This window comes from Sciurus carolinensis, chromosome 5 (genome assembly GCF_902686445.1).
Source record: "Sciurus carolinensis chromosome 5, mSciCar1.2, whole genome shotgun sequence".
Lineage (NCBI taxonomy): Eukaryota > Metazoa > Chordata > Mammalia > Rodentia > Sciuridae > Sciurus > Sciurus carolinensis.
The window spans coordinates 95,402,000-95,422,055 of record NC_062217.1 but is presented as its reverse complement, the minus strand read 5'-3'; the positions used below and the strand labels follow the sequence as shown (position 1 = coordinate 95,422,055).

Below are 20,056 nucleotides of genomic sequence, written 5' to 3'. Positions count from 1 at the left end.
GAACCTTTATAAAACCTTGAGATATTTAAGGCTAGCAGTGATTTACTATTTAATCTATATAACTATTATCAACTTTTAAATTATTTAAAAATAAATACAAATAAAAATATTTTAACTGGATAATAATTCCTTAATATTTTTAAAATCTGATCCTTACACCACCCATATTCACCTCTAGCCATTAATTTCAAGTAGTAGGAATTCTAGTCATCTTAGGAAAAAGTAATTTAAAGAGATATCAAATCACAGGAACAGGGGAATTTTTCCTCTTTACCAAATAGGATGTATAGAAATTTTATTTCACATTGAACTTACTGCGTGAACTGCCTCTCGAAGTCGTCGTCCAGACATGGTCCTGAAGTCAAGAAAACATAATTATGTAAACGTTCTCCTGTTTAAGAATGTTGTAAAATATGCAGAAAGACTTCTAGTGAAATTTAAAAATCCCTGTTTGGGTCATACAACAGTAATATATGTAGGAACTCGATGATGCTACAAAGCCAAATTTGAGGGTTTTTTCCCCTGACTGGCCTATCTTCAAAACAAATCCAAACTAACAACAGTTAATTTGACAGCAGGGGGTACAAAATCAGTGAATATCAACAGCAAAAGATCTCCATCATTTCCTACTCATCGAATCAACAAAATAATCGAAATGCATTCTGTGTTAATAAGAACCAAGGCAGGAGAAAGTGTACTACTGCTCCTGCCTACAAAGAATTTGCCATTTCATTCAGACAGTGAATTCTGTACCCACAAGACCCACTGCTAGGTGCTAATGATTCAGGAGTACAGTGTTTACAGCCCAGGGAGGAGAGAGGGTCAACAAGCAAATTAAAATGTGAGGTGACTCTAGAGAATAATAAAGCAGGGTAAGAATGAAAGGGAGCATGGTAGTCACCGTGGTGACGATGGTGGTGGTCGTGGTGGTGTTAATGCTGAAGCTGATGTGACAGTGGTAGCAGTAATTGTGGATAAAGGCTATTTCATACAGATTGAGCAGGACTGGCATCCCTGTTAGAAATTTAAGCAAAGAATTGAAAGAATAAAGGATTTGGCAGGACAGAATGTGTTTGAGGCAGAAGGAACCATAAGTTTAAAGACTCGAATCAACAGCATCCTTAGTGAGTCTAGGAAGTATGTCTATAGTTCCCTGCCTATAGGACACCTTGTCAATGAAGACACAGTTGGTGAAGCAGAGGTGAGCAAGGGGGACATGGTGAGAAATTCCATCAGAGAGCCTACTAAGGAGCTTGCAGAATATTGTAAAGGTTTGATGATTTACCTGGAATGAAACAGGGAGCTATTCGAAGGTTCTGAACAGAGAAGGGATACGATTCATCTTTCAAGCAGAATAAATAGGGGGTTATCAAAATAGTCTGAGTGGGAGATAGTAGTAGCCCAGAGGGAAAATGATAGAAAGTGTTGGATAGAATGCACAGAATTTATTGAAGGATTGAAAGAGGCAAGAGAAAATTCAGAGATGGCTCCAAGATATAGGACCTAAGCACCTGGGAATATGTGAAAACTACCTCTTACTGAGATAGAAAAGATGATATAAGAAGTAGATATAAAACATTCTCACATGTTTTTAACACCTACATTGATTGCTTCAAGTACTGTATTTTAATATTATTTCAAGGTTTTGTACTGACACAATAATGCATGAGGTCATTTTACACTGGAAATGATAAGTTCATAAATTTTTATGATTGCTACCACTAATAGGAAGATTTATTCTTCAGAGGACCCACTAAAAGAACATAGAAATATCTGTCACCATTGCCAAACATAGTTGAGTATGAATACAAGAGATAAGCACAGAACTGTCTTCCCACAGGAATTAATTCCAACAAAAACACAAAATAAATACATTTCTAACTAAATAAAAAGAACTTACGTAAGCTCTCCAGGGATAGCAGTTATAGCCAAGGACCCAAGAGTAATAATCTGAACATCAACAATATCTGGATGCCAGGGATGAGGTTTTGATAGCTGAGAATCCAAAACAAGAGAACTGTGTTAGTATATTATTCTTTCTTTGGTCAAAAGATGGGTGGTCAGAGAATTTCCTTTAGTGAAGTATTTCAATATTTCAAGTGAGTTTTGGATTTTTTATTCTATCATAGGATTATTTTGAATTTATGATGTAATACAAAATATATTACGTGGGTATTTATGTCTTTGGTCATAACAAGAATCTCAAATGCTAATGTTACAGTAACCTGGACTTAACAGTAAAGTTTTTGGTGGATGTGCCATTATGAAATTATAGTGTGTCACAGATATCCTAGGGTTCCCCTAGAGTATTGTGAGTGACTATCATACACCATGAAGGAAGAATGCTGTTTTTGATAGTTTAATGCAATGATTTCTCTTCACCGTGATAGTGCTTTACAATTCCCAAGTCTTACATCTTATTTTCCAAGATTTCACCAGAGGAGCTAACCTTCTCCACATTCAGATTAGTGTGTAGTCTATCCCTCAATTCTTCCTTTCCTCCCTTCTCTAAGAATTTTAATAACTTAAAAAAATCTATTTTAAAGAATACCTCCACCTTGATAATCCAAGTTTCTATGAATACCAGAAGACTTTTCACATTTAGAATTTAAAAGTATATGTTCCGAAGGAGTGTTAAAAGATACTTGCTTTAGTTAATAGTGTTGCCTGAAGTGTGAAAGAACTGGGATAAGGACACATTTGTTTATATGACCTAGATGCTTTCCTCTACAGACAATTCTGTGAAGACTGACTTCTTAGAGCCAACATATATGAACCCTGAATAAGATAAGAGTTAATCTTACTCTTCCTTTCCACTGTCCTGTTTCATTTATTTATCATAAAAATAATAAGGTAAATCAGTATATTTAATAATCATGATCCTAGGTCCTTAGACTTTAAGCATTCATATTATAATATCAAAAATCTTATGTGGGAAATCTAAATCGTATCTCCTATGTCAGTAGATATCTACCATTCATTATCTGACTATTCATAATTTTAAAAATAGCAAAATACCAATTTCACTATAATAATCAGTATTACCTCACCAGTGTGAAGAAGGACTGGCTTTGGTTTATGACATTCTTTGATTTCTTCTGATGGCTTACCCAGGATCTGGTCCCTAATGGTGTCCCAAAATGGATCCCCTTCAGTTTTCCCTATAAGAAATTTTCTAATGAATATGATCCCTTAAATAAGCCCTCTGAAAAAAGGTCATTATTTAGACAGTTCTTCAAATATTTCAGGCAGTTTGAATAACAAAAGAGTCCTTCGTACAATAATAGACATTAGTAAGATCCTAAATTTAAACAGGAGAATAATAGAATATATTCTAAATATCCTCAAAATTTTGTGTCTATGTTGTAAATAAAAACAATTTGATACAAACAACAGTAGAGTAGTGAACTAAATCAACTATTTCCTACTTTAAAAAATAAAAATGACACCCCAACTCACAATACCAGTTGTCACACATGTGGTCTCTGAAAGAATCTCTCCTGAATCCCCATTCAAACATCTAACACACATACACACATACACACACACACACCATAAGAAGTTAAAAACAAAAATCAAGTCTAAAATACATTGTGTGGGAGGGAAAGTCTTGTTAACTACAAAATCTATTAATTCCAACTGTATTCTCCTTCAATAAAATAAATAACAATTTAAACAGATCAGTTTCAAGCATCAAAATAGAAGAAGCCATCAAAAGCCTACCAACCAAGAAAAGTCCAGGACCAGATGGATTCTCAGTCGAGTTTTACAAGACCTTTAAAGAAGAACTAACACCAATGCTCCTCAAAGTATTTCATGAAATAGAAAAGGAGGAACCCTTCCAAACTCATTCTATGAAGCTAGTATCACTCTAATACCAAAACCAGACAAAGGTGCATCAAGAAAAGAAAACTTTAGACCAATATCCCTGTTGAACATGGATGCCAAAATTCTCAACAAAATCCTGGCAAATTGCATAGAAAAGCATATTAAAAAGATAGTGTACCATGATCAAGTGGGTTTTATCCCAGGGATGCAAGGTTGGTTCAACAACCAGAAATCAATAAATGTAATTCACCACATCAACAGATTTAAAGTTAAGAATCACATGATTATTTTAATAGATGCTGAGAAAGCATTTGATAAAATATAGTATTCCCTCATGCTCAAAACACTAGAAAAAATAGTGATAGTAGGAACATACCTCAACATTGTAAAGGCTATCTATGCTAAGCCCACAGTCGACATCATTATAAATGAAGAAAACTGAAAGCATTCCTTTTAAAAACTGGTACAAGACAGGGATGCCCTCTTTCACCACTTCTATTCAACATCGTCCTTAAAACACTAGCCAGAGCAATCAGACAGACAAAAGAAATCAAAGGGATACGAATAGGAAAAGAAGAACTCAAGCTACCACTATTTGCCAATGACATGATTCTATGTTTAGAGGATTCAAAAAACTCCACCAGAAAACTTCTAGAACTAATACACGAAGTCAGCAAAGTAGCAGGATATAAAATCAATACATGTAAATCTAATGCATTTCTACTCAGAAGTGATGAATCCTCTGAAAGAGAAATTAGGAAAACCACTCCATTCACAATAGCCTCAAAAAAATAAAATACTTGGGAATTAATCTAATGAAAGAGGTGAAAGACCTTTACAATGAAAACTACAGAACACAAAAGAAAGAAATTAATGAAAACCTTAAAAAGATCTAACATGTTTGTGGAGAGGCAGAATTAATATTGTCAAAATGACCATATATCCAAAGGTGCTTTATAGATTCAATGCAATTCCAATTAAAATCCCAATTATGTTCCTCATAGAAATAGAGAAAGTAATCATGAACTTCATCTGGAAGAATAAGAGACCTCAAATAGCCAAAACAATCCTGAGCAGAAAGAGTGAAGCAGGAGGTATCACAACACCAGACCTTAAACTATACTACAGAGCAATAGTAACAAAAACAGCATGGTATTGGCACCAAAATAGACAGGTAGACCAATGGTACCGAATAGAAGACACAGAGACAAAGCCACATAAATACAGTTACCTCATACTAGACAAAGGAACCAAAAACATACTACAGAGAAAAGATAGCCTGTTCAACAAATGGTGCTGGCAAAACTGGAAATCCATATGTAGAAAAATGAAATTAAACTTCTATCTCTTACCCTACATAAAACTCTACTCAAAATGAATCAAGGACTTAGGAATTAGACCAGAGACCCTCCACCAAATGGGAGAAAAAGTAAGCCCAAATCTTTATCATGTAGGCTTAGGACCAGACTTCCTTAACAAGATTCCCAAAGCACAAGAAATCAAAGTAAGAATGAATAAATGGGATAGATTCAAACTAAAAAGTTTTTTTTTTTATTTATTTTTTTACGTTTACATAGGGTAATGATGTTTCTTTTTTTTCCCTTCCCCCCCACCCCTCCCACCCTTTTCCCTTTATACAGTCCTTCTTTCCTTCATTCTTACCGCTCTCCTTAGCCTAACTCTAAACCTAACCCTAAACCTAATGCTAACCCCTCCCACCCCCATTATATGTCCTCATCCGCTTATCAGCGAGATCATTCGTCCTTTAGTTTTTTTGAGATTGGCTTATCTCACTTAGCATGATATTCTCCAATTTCGACCATTTGCCTACAAATGCCATAATTTTATCATTCTTCATTGCGGAGTAATATTCCATTGTATAAATATGCCACAGTTTCTTTATCCATTCATCAACTGAAGGGCATCTAGGTTGGTTCCACAATCTGGCTATGGTGAATTGAGCAGCAATGAACATTGATGTGGCTGTATCTCTGTAGTATGCTGATTTTAAGTCCTTTGGGTATAGGCCAAGGAGTGGGATAGCTGGGTCAAATGGGGGTTCCATTCCAAGCTTTCTGAGGAATCTCCACACTGCTTTCCAGAGTGGCTGCACTAATTTGCAACCCCACCAGCAATGTATGAGTGTTCCTTTTTCACCACATCCTCACCAACACCTATTGTTGCTTGTGTTCTTGATAATCGCCGTTCTAATTGGGGTGAGATAGAATCTTAGGTAGTTTTGATTTGCATTTCCCTTATTACTAGGGATGTTGAACATTTTTTCATATATCTGTTGATTACTTGTACATCTTCTTCTGTGAAGTGTCTGTTCATTTCCTTAGCCCATTTGTTGATTGGATTATTTGTATTCTTCGTGTAGAGTTTTTTTGAGTTCTTTATAGATTCTGGAAATTAGCGCTCTATATGAGGTATGGTTGGCAAAGATATTCTCCCACTCTGTAGGCTATCTCTTCACATTTCTGATAGTTTCCTTTTCTGAGAGAAAGCTTTTTAGTTTGAATCTATCCCAGTTGTTGATTCTTGCTTTTATTTCTTGTGCTATGGGAGTCCTGTTAAGGAAGTCTGATCCTAAGCCAACAAGTTGAAGATTTGGACCTACTTTTTCTTCTATAAGATGCAGGGTCCTCTGGTCTGATTCCAAGGTCCTTGATCCATTTTGAGTTGAGTTTTGTGTAGGGTGAGAGATAGGGGTTTAATTTCATTCTATTGCATATGGTTTTCCCAGTTTTCCGAGCACCATTTGTTGAAGAGGCTATCTTTTCTCCATTGCATATTTTTGGAACCTTTGTCTAGTATGAGAAATTGTATTTATTTGGGTTTGTGTCCATGTCCTCTATTCTGTACCATTGATCTACCTGTCTATTTTGGTACCAATACCATGCCGTTTTTGTTACTATTGCTTTGTACTAGAGTTGAAGATGTGGTATTGCAATGCCCCCTGCTTTGCTCTTGCTACTGAGGATTGCTTTAGCTATTCTAGGTTTTTTATTCTTCCAGATGAATTTCATAATTGCTTGCTCTATTTCTGCAAGGTACATCATTGGGATTTTAATTGGAATTGCATTGAATCTGTATAGCACTTTAGGTAGTATAGCCATTTTGACGATATTAATTCTGCCTATCCAGGAACATGGGAGATCTTTCCATCGTCTAAGGTTTTCTTTAATTTCTTTCTTTAGTGTTCTGTAGTTCTCATTGTAGAGGTCTTTCACCTCTTTTGTGAGATTGATTCCCAAGTATTTTATTTTTTTCGATGCTATGTGAATGGGGTAGTTTTCCTAATTTCTCTTTCTGAAGATTCATCACTTATGTATAAAAATGCATTGGATTTATGAGCATTGATCTTGTAACCTGCTACTTTACTGAATTCACTTATGAGTTCTAAAAGTTTTCTGGTGGAATTTCCAGGTTCCTCTAAATATATAATCATGTCATCAGCGAACAGGGATAGTTTGAGTTCTTCTTTTCCTATTCGTATCCCTTTAATTTCTTTGGTTTGTCTGATTGCTCTGGCTAGAGTCTCAAGGACGATGTTGAATAGAAGTGGTGAAAGAGGGCATCCCTGCCTTGTTCCAGTTTTTAGGGGGAACGCTTTCAGTTTTTCACCATTTAGAATGATATTAGCCATGGGCTTAGCGTAGATTGCCTTTATAATGTTTAGGAATGTTCCCACTACCCCAATTTTTTCTAGTGTTTTGAGCATGAAGGGATGCTGTATTTTATCGAATGCTTTTTCTGCATCTATTGAAATAATCATGTGTTTCTTAACTTTAAGTCTGTTGATATGGTGAATGACATTTATTGATTTCCGAATGTTGAACCAACCTTGCATCCCTGGGATAAAACCCACTTGATCGTGGTGCACTATCTTTTTAATATATATTTGTATGCGATTTGCTAAAATTTTGTTGAGAATTTTTGCATCGATGTTCATTAAGGATATTGGTCTGAAATTTTCCTTCCTCGATGTGTCTCTGTCTGGTTAGGTATCAGGGTGATATTGGCTTCATAGAACGAGTTTGGTAGGGTTCCCTCCTCTTCTATTTCATGGAATACTTTGAGGAGTATTGGAATGAGCTCTTCTTTAAAGGTTTTGTAGAACTCGGCTGAGAACCCATCTGGTCCTGGACTTTTCTTTGTTGGTAGGCTTTTGATGACCTCTTCTATTTCATTGCTTGAAATTGATTTATTTAGGTTGTGTATGTCCTCCTCGTTCAGTTTAGGTAATTCATATGTCTCTAGAAATTTGTTGATGTCTTCGAGGTTTTCTGTTTTGTTGAAGTATAGATTCTCGAAATAGCTTCTAATTATGTTTTGTATTTCACTCGTGTCTGTTGTGATGTTTCCTTGTTCATTCCGAATTTTAGTAATTTGAGTTTTCTCCCTCTTTCTCTTTGTTAGTGTGGCTAAGGGTTTATCAATTTTATTTATTTTTTCAAAGAACCAACTATTTATTTTGTTAATTTTTCCAATTGTTTCTTTGTTTCGATTTCGTTGATTTCGGCTCTGATTTTAACTATTTCCTGTCTTCTACTACTTTTGGTATTGGTCTGCTCTTCTTTTTCTAGCGCTTTGAGCTGTAGTGTTAAGTCATTTATTTGTTGATTTCTACTTCTTTTTTTGAATGCACCCCATGAAATAAAGTTTCCTCTAAGTACTGCTTTCATAGTGTCCCAGAGATTTTGATATGATGTGTCTTTGTTCTCGTTTACTTCTAAGAATTTTTTTATTTCCCTCCTGATGTCTTCTGTTATCCATTCATCGTATAATAGTGTATTATTTAGTCTCCAGGTATTGGAGAAGTTTCTGTTTTTTATTCTGTCATTTATTTCTAATTTCAATCCATTATGATCTGATAGAGTACAAGGTAGTATCTCTATCTTCTTGTATTTACTAACAGTAGCTTTGTGGCATAAAATATGGTCTATTTTAGAGAAGGATCCATGTGCTGTTGAGAAGAAAGTGTATTCGTTCTTTGTTGGATGGTATATTCTATATATGTCTGTTAGGTCTAAATTGCTGATTGTGTTGTTGAGATCTATAGTTTCTTTATTCGATTTTTGTTTGGACGATCTATCCAGTGGTGAGAGAGGTGTGTTAAAATCGCCTAGTATGATTGTGTTGTGGTCTATTTGAATTCTATAATTGAGAAGGATTTGTTTGACGTACGTGGATGAGCCAATGTTCGGGGCATAGATATTTATGATTGTTATGTCTTGCTGATTTATGCTTCCCTTAAGCAGCATGTAATGTCCTTCTTTATCCCTTCTGACTAGTTTTGGTTTGAAGTCCACATTATCTGAGATGAGGATGGATACTCCAGCTTTTTTGCTGTGTCCGTGTGCATGGTATGTTTTCCCCATCCTTTCACCTTTAGTCTATGGGTGTCTCTTTCTATGAGGTGAGTCTCTTGCAGGCAGCATATTGTTGGATTTTTCTTTTTAATCCAATCTGCCAGTCTGTGTCTTTTGATTGATGAATTCAGGCCATTAACATTCAGGGTTATTATTGTGATATGATTTGTATTCCCAGTCAATTGACTCATATTTGTTTTTGACATGATTTGGTTTCTCCTTTATTTGGCTATTCCTTTAGGCTAGCGCCTCCTGTTGCTGATTTGCATCGTTGTTTTTCATCTCTTCCTCATGGAATATTTTGCTGAGAATGTTCTGTAATGCTGGCTTTCTTTTTGTAAATTCCTTTAGCTTTTGTTTATCATGGAAGGATCTTATTTCATCGTCAAATTTGAAGGTAAGTTTTGCTGGGTATAAGATTCTTGGTTGACATCCGTTTTCTTTCAGGGCTTGGTAAATGTTGTTCCAGGCCCTTCTGGCTTTTAGGGTCTGGATTGAAAAATCTGCTGATATTCTTATTGGTTTCCCTCTGAATCTAATTTGATTCTTTTCTCTCGCGGCCTTTAAAATTCTGTCTTTATTTTGTATGTTAGGTATTTTCATAATAATGTGCCTTGGTGTGGGTCTGTTGTAATTTTGTATGTTTGGAGTTCTATAAGCCTCTTGTATTTGGTTTTCCATTTCATTCTTCAGATTTGGGAAATTTTCTGATATTATTTCATTGAATAGATTGTTCATTCCTTTGGTTTGTTTCTCTAAGCCTTCCTCAATCCCAATAATTCTTAAATTTGGCCTTTTCATGATATCCCATAATTCTTGCAGATTCTGTTCATGATTTCTTACCATCTTTTCTCTTTGGCCAACTTTGCTTTCAAGATTAAATAATTTTTCTTCAATGTCTGAGGTTCTGTCTTCCAGGTGCTCCATTCTATTGGTTATGCTTTCTATGGAGTTTTTAACTTGGTTTATTGTTTCCTTCATTTCAAGTATTTCAGTTTGGTTTTTTTTCAGTATCTATAACTCTTTATTGAAATGATCTCTTGCTTCCCGTATTTGGTCTTTTAACTGTTGATTGGTGCGATCATTTAATGCCTGCATTTGCTCTTTCATCTCCTCCTTCAATGCCTGCATTTGCTCTTTCATCTCCTCATTTGCTTCCCTGATTGTTTTAATTACGTACATTCTGAACTCCCTTTCTGACATTTCTTCTGCTGTGCTGTCATTGGGTTTTATTGATGTAGTATCTAGGTTTGTTTGGGACATTTTCTTCCCTTGTTTTCTCATATTGGTCAGTTGTCAATGGGACCCTGAGATATTGCAGTTTTCCGCTATTGGCTTATAGTGTCCCGGTAGATTTCCAGTGTATCACCTCCCAGCCTTCAGTAGCCTGATGTCTTGGAGGAATCTGATAAAGCAGCCTATCCGAAGAAAACTGCCCCTAGCCCCCTACTGGTTCCACGATTTGGAACTGGCTCTGTGCTGAAATGCTCTCACTGTGGGCCTGCACCGTGCAGCTGGCCGTGTGGAAGGAGCTCACTGCCGGAGTGTGGAAGACTACCTTGGGAAGACTCTAGCTGCCCTGCCCGGCTCCAATAAGCCACCTCTATCTGGGCCTGCCCCCCGGGCTGAGCTTTACCCAGTGGGCAGACTCACCCATGGCTCTATTTCAGTCCGAGTCTCTCAATGCCTCCCCTTCTTAACTCCTGGGTTCTGGAGCGACAGGGGGTGCAGTCTCCCTCTAGGCCGCCATCTTGGAACGCCCTGAGAAGAGAGCCTGCAGCCGGAGTGGGCAGAGCCGCCTGAAGAGGTGTCTGGCTGCCCTGCCCTGATCCCAGAGGCTGTTTGCGGATCGAGGCTCTCCGTTGGTTCGGGGGCTTGTGGCTGGTTCTATGTAGAAAGTCTCTCACTGGGCGGTCAGCTCCGAGAGGCTAGCCTTGAACGGCACCTCCCACCGCAGGGGTCCAGACTACTTGGGGAAGTCTCTGGCTGCCCTGTCTGGACCCTGAATCTGCTTGCGTGCCAGAGTACGCTGAGCTGCACTGGCTCCGGGACTCGGAGCTTGTTCTGGTCAGAAAGGCTCTCACCAGCGGGCCAGTTCCGTTCTGAGAACCTGGAGAAGCTGACTGTGTGGGCGGGGCCCACCGCCCGAGTGCGCAGGGCTGCCTGTGGATGACTCTAGCTGCCCTGCCCGGCTCCGATAAGCCACCTCTATCTGGGCCTGCCCCCCGGGCCGAGCTTTACCCAGTGGGCAGACTCACCCGTGGCTCTATTTCAGTCCGAGTCTCTCAATGCCTCCCCTTCTTAACTCCTGGGTTCTGGAGTGACAGGGGGTGCAGTCTCCCTCTAGGCCGCCATCTTGGAACGCCCCCAAAAGTTTTTCTCAACAAAGGATACAATCAATAATTTTCACAGAGACTCTACAGAGTGGGAGAAAATCTTTTCCACATGCACTTCAAATAGAGCACTAATCTCCAAAATTTATAAAGAACTTACAAAACTTTACACCAAAAATACAAAGAACCCAATCAATTAATGGGCCAAGGAACTGGACAGACACTTTACAGAAGAAGATATACCAGTGATTAACAAATATATGAAAAAGTGCCCAACATCTCTAGTAATTAGAGAAATGCAAATTAAAACTACCCTAAGGTTTCATCTTACTCCAATTAGAATGGCTATTATCAAGAACACAAGCAATAATAGGTGTTGGCGTGGATGTAGGGAAAAAAGGCACACTTGTATATTGCTGGTGGAGTTGCAAATTGGTGCAGCCACTCTGGAAAACAGTATGGAGATTCCTCAGAAAACTTGGAATAGATTTGCCTTTTGACCCAGTATCCCACTCCTTGGTTTATACCCAAAGGACTTAAAATTAGCATGCTACAGTAACATAGCCACATCAATGTTTATACAGCTCAATTCACAATAGCTAGATTGTAGCACCAACCTAGATGCCCTTCAACAGATTACTGGATAAATAGACTGTGTTATATATATGTATATATACACACACACAATGGGATACACACACACACACACACACACACACACACACACACAATGGGATATTATTCAGCCATAAAGAGGAATAAAATTATGGCATTTGCAAATAAATGGATGGAATTGGAGAATATCATGCTAAGTGAAATAAGCCATTCCCAAAAAACCAAAAGCGAATGTTTTCTCTGATAAGTGGATGATGATACATAATGGGGGTGTGGGGATGGGGGGTAAGAGAAGAATGGAGGAACTTTGGATTATGTAGAGGGAATGAGGTGGGTAGGAGGCAAGAGTATGAAAGATGGTGGAATGAGACAGACATCATTACCCTATGTATATGTATGATTACGTGAATGGTGTAAATCTACATCATGTACAACCATAGAAATGAAAAGTTGTACCCCATATGTGTACAATGAATCAAAATGCAATCTGTAAAAATTAAATAAATAAATAAAAATAAAAATTAAAAGGAAAGTAAATAATTATAAAAATCTACATAATAGATTTTTGATGACTAATAACAGGGCATAAAATACATGAACTGACAGGAACAAAAGGAAAAATAAACAATTCAACAATAATAGTGGAACTTTCAAGGAACCACTTTCAGTAATGATTAAAATATTACAGGCAGATCAGTAGAGAGACAGGAAATTTGAACACTAGAAACCAAATAGATCTAACAAACAACCTTAAGAATATTCCACGTAAGAACAACAGAATACACATTCTTCTCAAAGCACATGGAACATTATCCAGGACAGACTATGTGATGTCCATAAAATAAATCTTTTAAAACATTTTAAAGTGCAAAAATGATACAAATTATGTTCTCCAACCACAATGGAATGAGTCAGCAACAATAAAAAAAGTTGGGAAATACAAAAAGAGGTAGAAATTAAGTGGAATGATCATAAATAGCTAATGATCAAAAATATATCAAAAAAAGAAAATCTAGGGACTGGGATTGTGGCTCAGTAGTAGAGTACTTGCCTGGCATGTGTGAAGCCCTGGGTTCCATACTCAACTCCACACATAAATAAATAACATAAAAGATACATTGGCAACTAAAAAATATTTTTAAAAATATTTTGTAAAAATGAATATCTAAAAAATTTTTATGATGAGTATAAATGAAGACACAACACTTCAAAACTTATGGGATACAGTGACAGCATGCTCAGGGGGAAATTTATAGCTGCAAATGCCCATATTAAGAGAGAAGAAAACTCTCAAACTAATACTTCTGTCCTATGATACTGGAAAAGAAGAATAAATTAAGCCTAAGTCAGCAAAAATAAATAAATATTGAATATTAGAGAGAAAATTAATTAAAGGGACAATTAATTAATGAAATCAAAATCTGGTTCTTCGAAAAAGGTCAACAAAATTAACAAACCTTTAGTAAGACTAACCAAGAAAAAGAAAGAGAAAACTTAAATTACTAGAACCAGAAATTAGAGGAGATACTAACTTTAAAGAAAAATAATTATAAAGGAATACTATGAGTTAATTTTGGTAGTTTGTATCTTTCTAGAAATTTCCATATTTAACCTAAAGTATGCCATTAAATCAGACACCTTAGATGAAATATGTCTTTCTAGAAATTGTTCTATTTCATCTGAGGTATTTGATTTAATGGCAAGCCTTAGGTGAAATATGGAAATTTCTAGAATGATACAAACTACCAAAACTGACTCAAGAGGCACTCTAAAAGCCCATAAATGTAAAAAGATTGAATTAATAATAGATACAAAAAAACTACACACAAAGAATAGCACAACTCAGATGACTTCACTGCTGAATTCTACTAAACCCAGAAGAATGAATACTAATTCTACCGAAAACTCATACCAAAAAAAAGAAAAGAAAAACTGGAAGGGAAAACACTTCCTAATTCATTTTTGAAGTCAATATTCCTCTGATACAAAACAAGACAAATATATCACAAGAAAACTACAGATGAATGTCTCATGAATGTGGACAAAAAAGCTAACAATAAAATACTAGCAAAACACAGCAACATATAGAAAAGTTATTATACACAATATATATGCTTTGATCTGGAATGTCCCCTAAAGGTTCATACATTGAAGGATTGGTCCCCAAAGGATCATTGTTCAGAGTGAGACTTTGGAGAAATGATTAGATCAATAGGACTCTAACTTCATAAGGGATTAATCCATTGATGAGTTAATAATATGATGGAATCAAGGGGAGATGGTGGAAATCCCAGGAGGTAGGGCCTGTTTCTAAGAAGTAGGTCACCAGAGATATGCCCTGGAAGGGCAGACAGTGTTTCTTTCTTTCTCTCCCTGATACCCTAACCCTCCTCCCCTGCATGCTTTCTCTGCTATGCCCTTCTACCATTATATTCTGCCTCACTTCAACCCCAAACCAATGGAGCAAGCTGATCATGAGCTAAAACCTCTAAACAAATGAGCAAAAATAAATCTTTCCTCCTGTAAGTTGTTTTTCACAAGTGTTTTGTCCAGCTACAGAAAGTTGACTAACACACACCATAACCAATGGACATTTATCCCAGAAATACAAGGTTGACTCAACAGTCAAAATTTGATTGACTTAATGTGACATATTAATAGGATTTTTAAAAATCATATAACCATCTTAACAAACACAAGAAAAACATTTTTAAAAAATCGAATGCAATTTTACAATAATAATCCTCAACAAGCTAGGTCTACAAGGAGATATCTTCAATTTGATAAAGAGCATCTATAAAAGACCCACAGCTAGCATCGTTCTTAGTAATGAATGATTGAATACTTTGCCCTGCTATCAGGAGCAACACAAAAATATCCACTCTTATCACTTCTATACAGTCCTGGGCTGGAGGTCCTAGCCAGAACACTTATGCAAGAAAAATAAATAAATAAAAGGCATCCATATTGGAAAGGTAGAATTAAAACCATTTCTATTTGTAGATGACATAATCTTGCAAATAGAAAACCAAGCAATTCATTAAAAAAATTATTAGAACCAACTAATAAGTTTAATCATGTTACAGGATATAATGTCAATATACAACATCAATGGATCTATATATTTGCTATGAAGAACCCCCACACACACAAAATTAAGAAAACAATCTCATTTGCAATGACTTCAAAAATAATAAAGTACTTATAAATTATTTTAGCAAAATAAGTATAAAACTTATACTCTGAAAACTACAAAGCTCCTGGGTATAATGGCACAGGCCTGTAATCCCAATAACTCAGGAGCTAATGGAGGAGGATATCAAGTTTGAGGCCAGCCTGGAGAACTTAGTGAGACCCATTCTCAAAGTAAAAAAAATAAAAAGAAAAAGAACTGGGGATATATTTCAGTTGTAAAGTACCTCTGGGTTCAATCCCCAGTACTAAAAGAAGAAGAAGAAGGAGAAGGAGAAGGAGAAAGCAAGCAAGTTACAAATTTATCATTGAAAGAAATTAAGGAAAATTTAAATAAATGGGAAAACATATATGTCTATCAATTGGAAGATTTATTATTGTTAAGACTATAATATTCCCCAAATATTTAGAAGATGGCATGAGAAAGGGTGTATAGATCAATGGAGTAGAATAAAGAAACCAGAAATAAACCCCTTCGTGTCTGGTCAGCTGATTTTTAACAAATGTGCCAAGATCATTCAACAAGTAAATAGTCTTTTTAATAAATGATGCTAGGATAAATGATTAGCCATAAGCAAAAGAATGAAGACAGGCCTTTACCTTACACCACAGACAAAAAAAAAGTCTAAATTGGATCAAAAACCTAAATTAAGAGCTAAAACTATAAAATTTTTAATAGAAAATAGTGTTCAATCTTCATGACATCAGATTTGCAAAACCCCAATCCACAAGTAACAAAAGAAAAACTAATCTGGACTTCATAAAAATTAAAAACTTTCGGGCTCCAAAGAACACAACCAAGAAAGTGAAAAGACAACCCAAAGAATAGGAGAAAATCTTTTCAAATCATATATCTGAGAAGAGACTTAATATTGATTCTTATAACTCAATAACAAAAAAGCAAAATCAAAACTTAGAAATGAGAAAAAAATATGAATAGACATTTCTCCAAGGAAGATATAAAAATGAGCAAGTAAGTACATGAAAAGACATTTAATCAGCAGGTAGATACAAATCAAAATCACAGTCAGATAACAAGTATTGGCCAAGATGTGGAAAAATCAGAACCTATACACTGCTGGAATAAATTTAAAACAATATGTGGCTTCAATAAAGTCAGGAATTAATGTAAAACAATGCAAACAATTTAGATATACTCTGGTAGCTTCATAGATATTAAATATAAAGTTACTATATAATCCAGAAATTTCACTCCTAGATATATACCCAAGAGGAAAAAATGAAAACATATGCCCCCACAAAAATTTGCACATGAATCTTCATTGAAACATTATTCATAATAATCAAAAAATGAAACAACACAAATTTCTGTCAACCTATCGATGTACAAAACATCTGGCATACTGACATAATAGAGTATCATTTAGCCATAAAAAGGAATGAAGTACTGATACATGCTACAACACAATTGAACCTTGAAAACACAATGCTATGTGAAAGAAGTCAAGAAAAAGTGTTATGCATTATATAATCCCATTTATATGAAATGTCCAGAATCAGAAAACAGAGACAGAAATCTCAGTGGTTGTTTAGATATGGGGAAGATGGGGGTGAGAGAGTGTGATCACTGAAGGGCACAAATTTCTTCTGAGATGATGAAAATGTCCTAAAATTGGTTGAGGATGTGGCTCGGTGGCAGAAAGCTATCTAGAAAATACAAGGCCCTGGGTCTAACCCCAATACCCCAAACAAACTAAAGAAGGTATTCTAAAATTGACTATGGCAATGGTTGTATATATCTGTGAATATATTAAAAAATCAGTAAAATCTACACTTTAAATGAATTATTGTATGGTATTGAATTAGATCTTAATAATTCTGTTATTTAAAAAATAATCGTTGTAAAAACATTAAATCAAACTGGTGAATGATTCCCAGGAAATAGAAGTCAAAAATATAAATCTAAACTATATTAATTTTTTTAGTGGTTCAAAACATACATCACATGATGTGCATTTGTCTGTGTATAAGACAAAATGAAATAAGCCACAACATTGTGTGTAGGTAATAGACTTCAATATTTTCCAGTTTCTTGCCTTTATGATGCATTTTATTACTAACCAAGATAAATTAGAAGAGGCTAAAATAACCTGTCATAAATTTTTGAAACTCAAAGGTAGATCAGTAGAGACCAGAGGAAGAGTAGAGGAAAGGGGAAATACTGGAGAATGATACTGACCAAATTATACTGTTATATTTTGTGCATGTACAAATATGGAACAATGAATCTCACCATTATGTACAACCACAATACACCAATAAAATATGGAATGAATGAATGAATGAATAAATAAATAAATAAATAAATAAGGACCTGCAAAAAATATTTTAAATATACACAGGAAAAGGACCTGGGACCATACACTTTCGGCTTCTAAAAGGTTTCTGTTGTGAGGCATGTTGACTCCAATAAAATCAGGGAAACACTAAAATAACATATGAAAGAACCAACTCACGTTATGGAAGGTTCATATTGTTGAATGACAATTTCCCTCCACACCCTCTCATCTGTTCCCCAGTCCCACCCTAATTTAAAATGTTTCTGTACACTCAGTCCCAGGTTATTGCAGCACTATTCATAACAGCGAAGATACAGAATCAAACAAGTCTATCAAGAGATGAATGAATAAAGAATGTGATACAGATGCACAACAGAATACTCTTCAGCAATACAAAAGAATGAATCCTGTCACTTGCAGCAACGTGGATAAACCTGGACATAATAATGTTAAGTGGCATAAACCAGCCACAGAAAGATAAATACCATATGATTTCACTCATCTGTGGGATTTTCAAAAGCTGAGCTCAGAGGTTACTGGAGGTTGTAGTGGCTACTGGAGGCCATGGAAGGAGGGAGGTGGGGAGATGGGGAAAGACCACCTCACAGGTCCAAAGTCACAGCCTGATAGGAGGAAAGACTCCTGATGCACTATTACACAGTACAGTGACTACAACATGGTACCACATAATCAAAATAACTAGAAAACCATACGACTGGGATCCCAATTAGAATAAGATAAACTCCATGTTTGTATAAATATGTCGAAATACACTGACACTACTGTCATATATACCTAAAAGAACAAATAAAAAATAAATTTAAAAAGTAGCTAGAAGATTCTGAATGTTGCCATCCCAAAGAAATGCATTATATAATCCCATTATGCATTATATAATCCCATTTATGCTGGCTTGTTTGAGTTTTGTATGACCTAAATATCCTGAGTTGATGATATACAATGTATAAAAATGTACTGAAATTAAAATAGTATATGTAGTGGCTACTGTTAAACCTTATTAGGGTACAGGACCCAGAAGCTTCAGAACCAGGAACATAGATTTTGTCCACCTTCACCTCACCCTGTGTAATATTGAGGCCTCCAACTCCATCAATCGTGCCAGCTGCAAAACTGTAGCCCAATGCTGGTTTACATGTTTTTACCTAAAGGAAAGTTTTCAAAAACAAAGAAAGAAACTGAAGTTAAGCTATGAGTAAATAATTAGATCATCCCAGGCTTTTGCCCTTGCAGCATAATCAGTGCAACTCAGCGATACTTACTGTGTGTGTGGAATTGAGCCAGACGGTCACATCTGTCATATTCACCCACTGGTGAGCTGAAGACAGTGGTCCAGTCACCTCCTGGGAGGCAGAGGCATACAGTTCCTAGAAACACCATACAGCTTACTATCCCAAGCAAAAGAGCAAAGGGGAATATTGCCAACGGTATCCAGTTAGCACCAATTTGGAAAAGCATCCCTCACCCATGAGACACTTTTGTTTCGTCGACCAAACTGAATTGCTTCCAGAAGCTTAAAAGCTCCAAGATTGGTTGACCTGTGTCTACTCCACACAAATACAAAATTCTAGTGATAAAGCCTGTGACACTAGAGGCCTCAATCTCATTCGAAAGACAGTCAAGAAAATTCAAGATTAGGAATAGATGGGCCCAAATACTTCCTTTGCTGGAAGGAGAATGTGTCGTCCTTAGGCAGTATTCTTGCAGGATTTTCCTTTTCAGGATCCTCAGGTCCTCTTAATAGTTCAGGGGCCAAGTGGTGGCTTGAGAGACCTCAAGTCCCACTCAATTTGCATCAGCTCTGCCACCCACATTCTACCCTCTGGTGATTTGTTTTGTTTTGTTGTTTAATATGGTCAATGCATGGTTTTACAATCTTGTGGGAAACATAAGTCAAACATATTTGGAAACTTTTGTGTCCATTCATCAGTATTATACAACACAAGCAAATGCTGTTTCAATACAAGTTCCCCGGTCTTGCACCTCGTCACTTCCACTCTGTCCCATCCCTTTCCAACAGCCACATGTGAGCTTTCAGGTAAGTGCTCAGGAGCACCACTACAGCCCACCTCTCCTAATTAAGAGGCAAGATGTGCCTTGCTGAGAGAGAATCCAGAATGTGGGACAAATCTCTATGGCTCCCAGGCCCAGGATGGTAACAAAATTTCTGACACCAAAGTGTGTCAGGAGCACATACCCTAAATAGAATATGTTAATTTAGAATAATCCACTGATAATACTACAGTGGTTAAAAAGAAACTGTAGCAATTAGACTGGCTGCTGCTACCAATTTTGTGTGTGATGTTTTTTAAAAGGTGCTTTTGTTCTTTCTTAATTGCTCCTGAACATTTTGGAACTCTGGGAAGGAAAAATTAACACACAAGAGCATGGGTAC

At 36.3% G+C, this 20,056-nt stretch overlaps 1 protein-coding gene across 1 annotated transcript in view; it reads right to left on the bottom strand.

Moving 5' to 3' along the window:
• Asah2 (N-acylsphingosine amidohydrolase 2) overlaps nucleotides 1–20,056 on the bottom strand; it is a 113,061-nt gene that overhangs the window by 29,027 nt on the left and 63,978 nt on the right. Inside the window, exons 14-18 of the mRNA XM_047551965.1 lie at nucleotides 18,924–19,028; nucleotides 18,725–18,806; nucleotides 3,046–3,161; nucleotides 1,901–1,995; nucleotides 316–355 (exon numbers count right to left, since the gene is read on the bottom strand). Coding sequence (XP_047407921.1) covers nucleotides 316–355; nucleotides 1,901–1,995; nucleotides 3,046–3,161; nucleotides 18,725–18,806; nucleotides 18,924–19,028 — 438 coding nt within the window. The remainder of the gene's footprint in view (nucleotides 1–315; nucleotides 356–1,900; nucleotides 1,996–3,045; nucleotides 3,162–18,724; nucleotides 18,807–18,923; nucleotides 19,029–20,056) is intronic.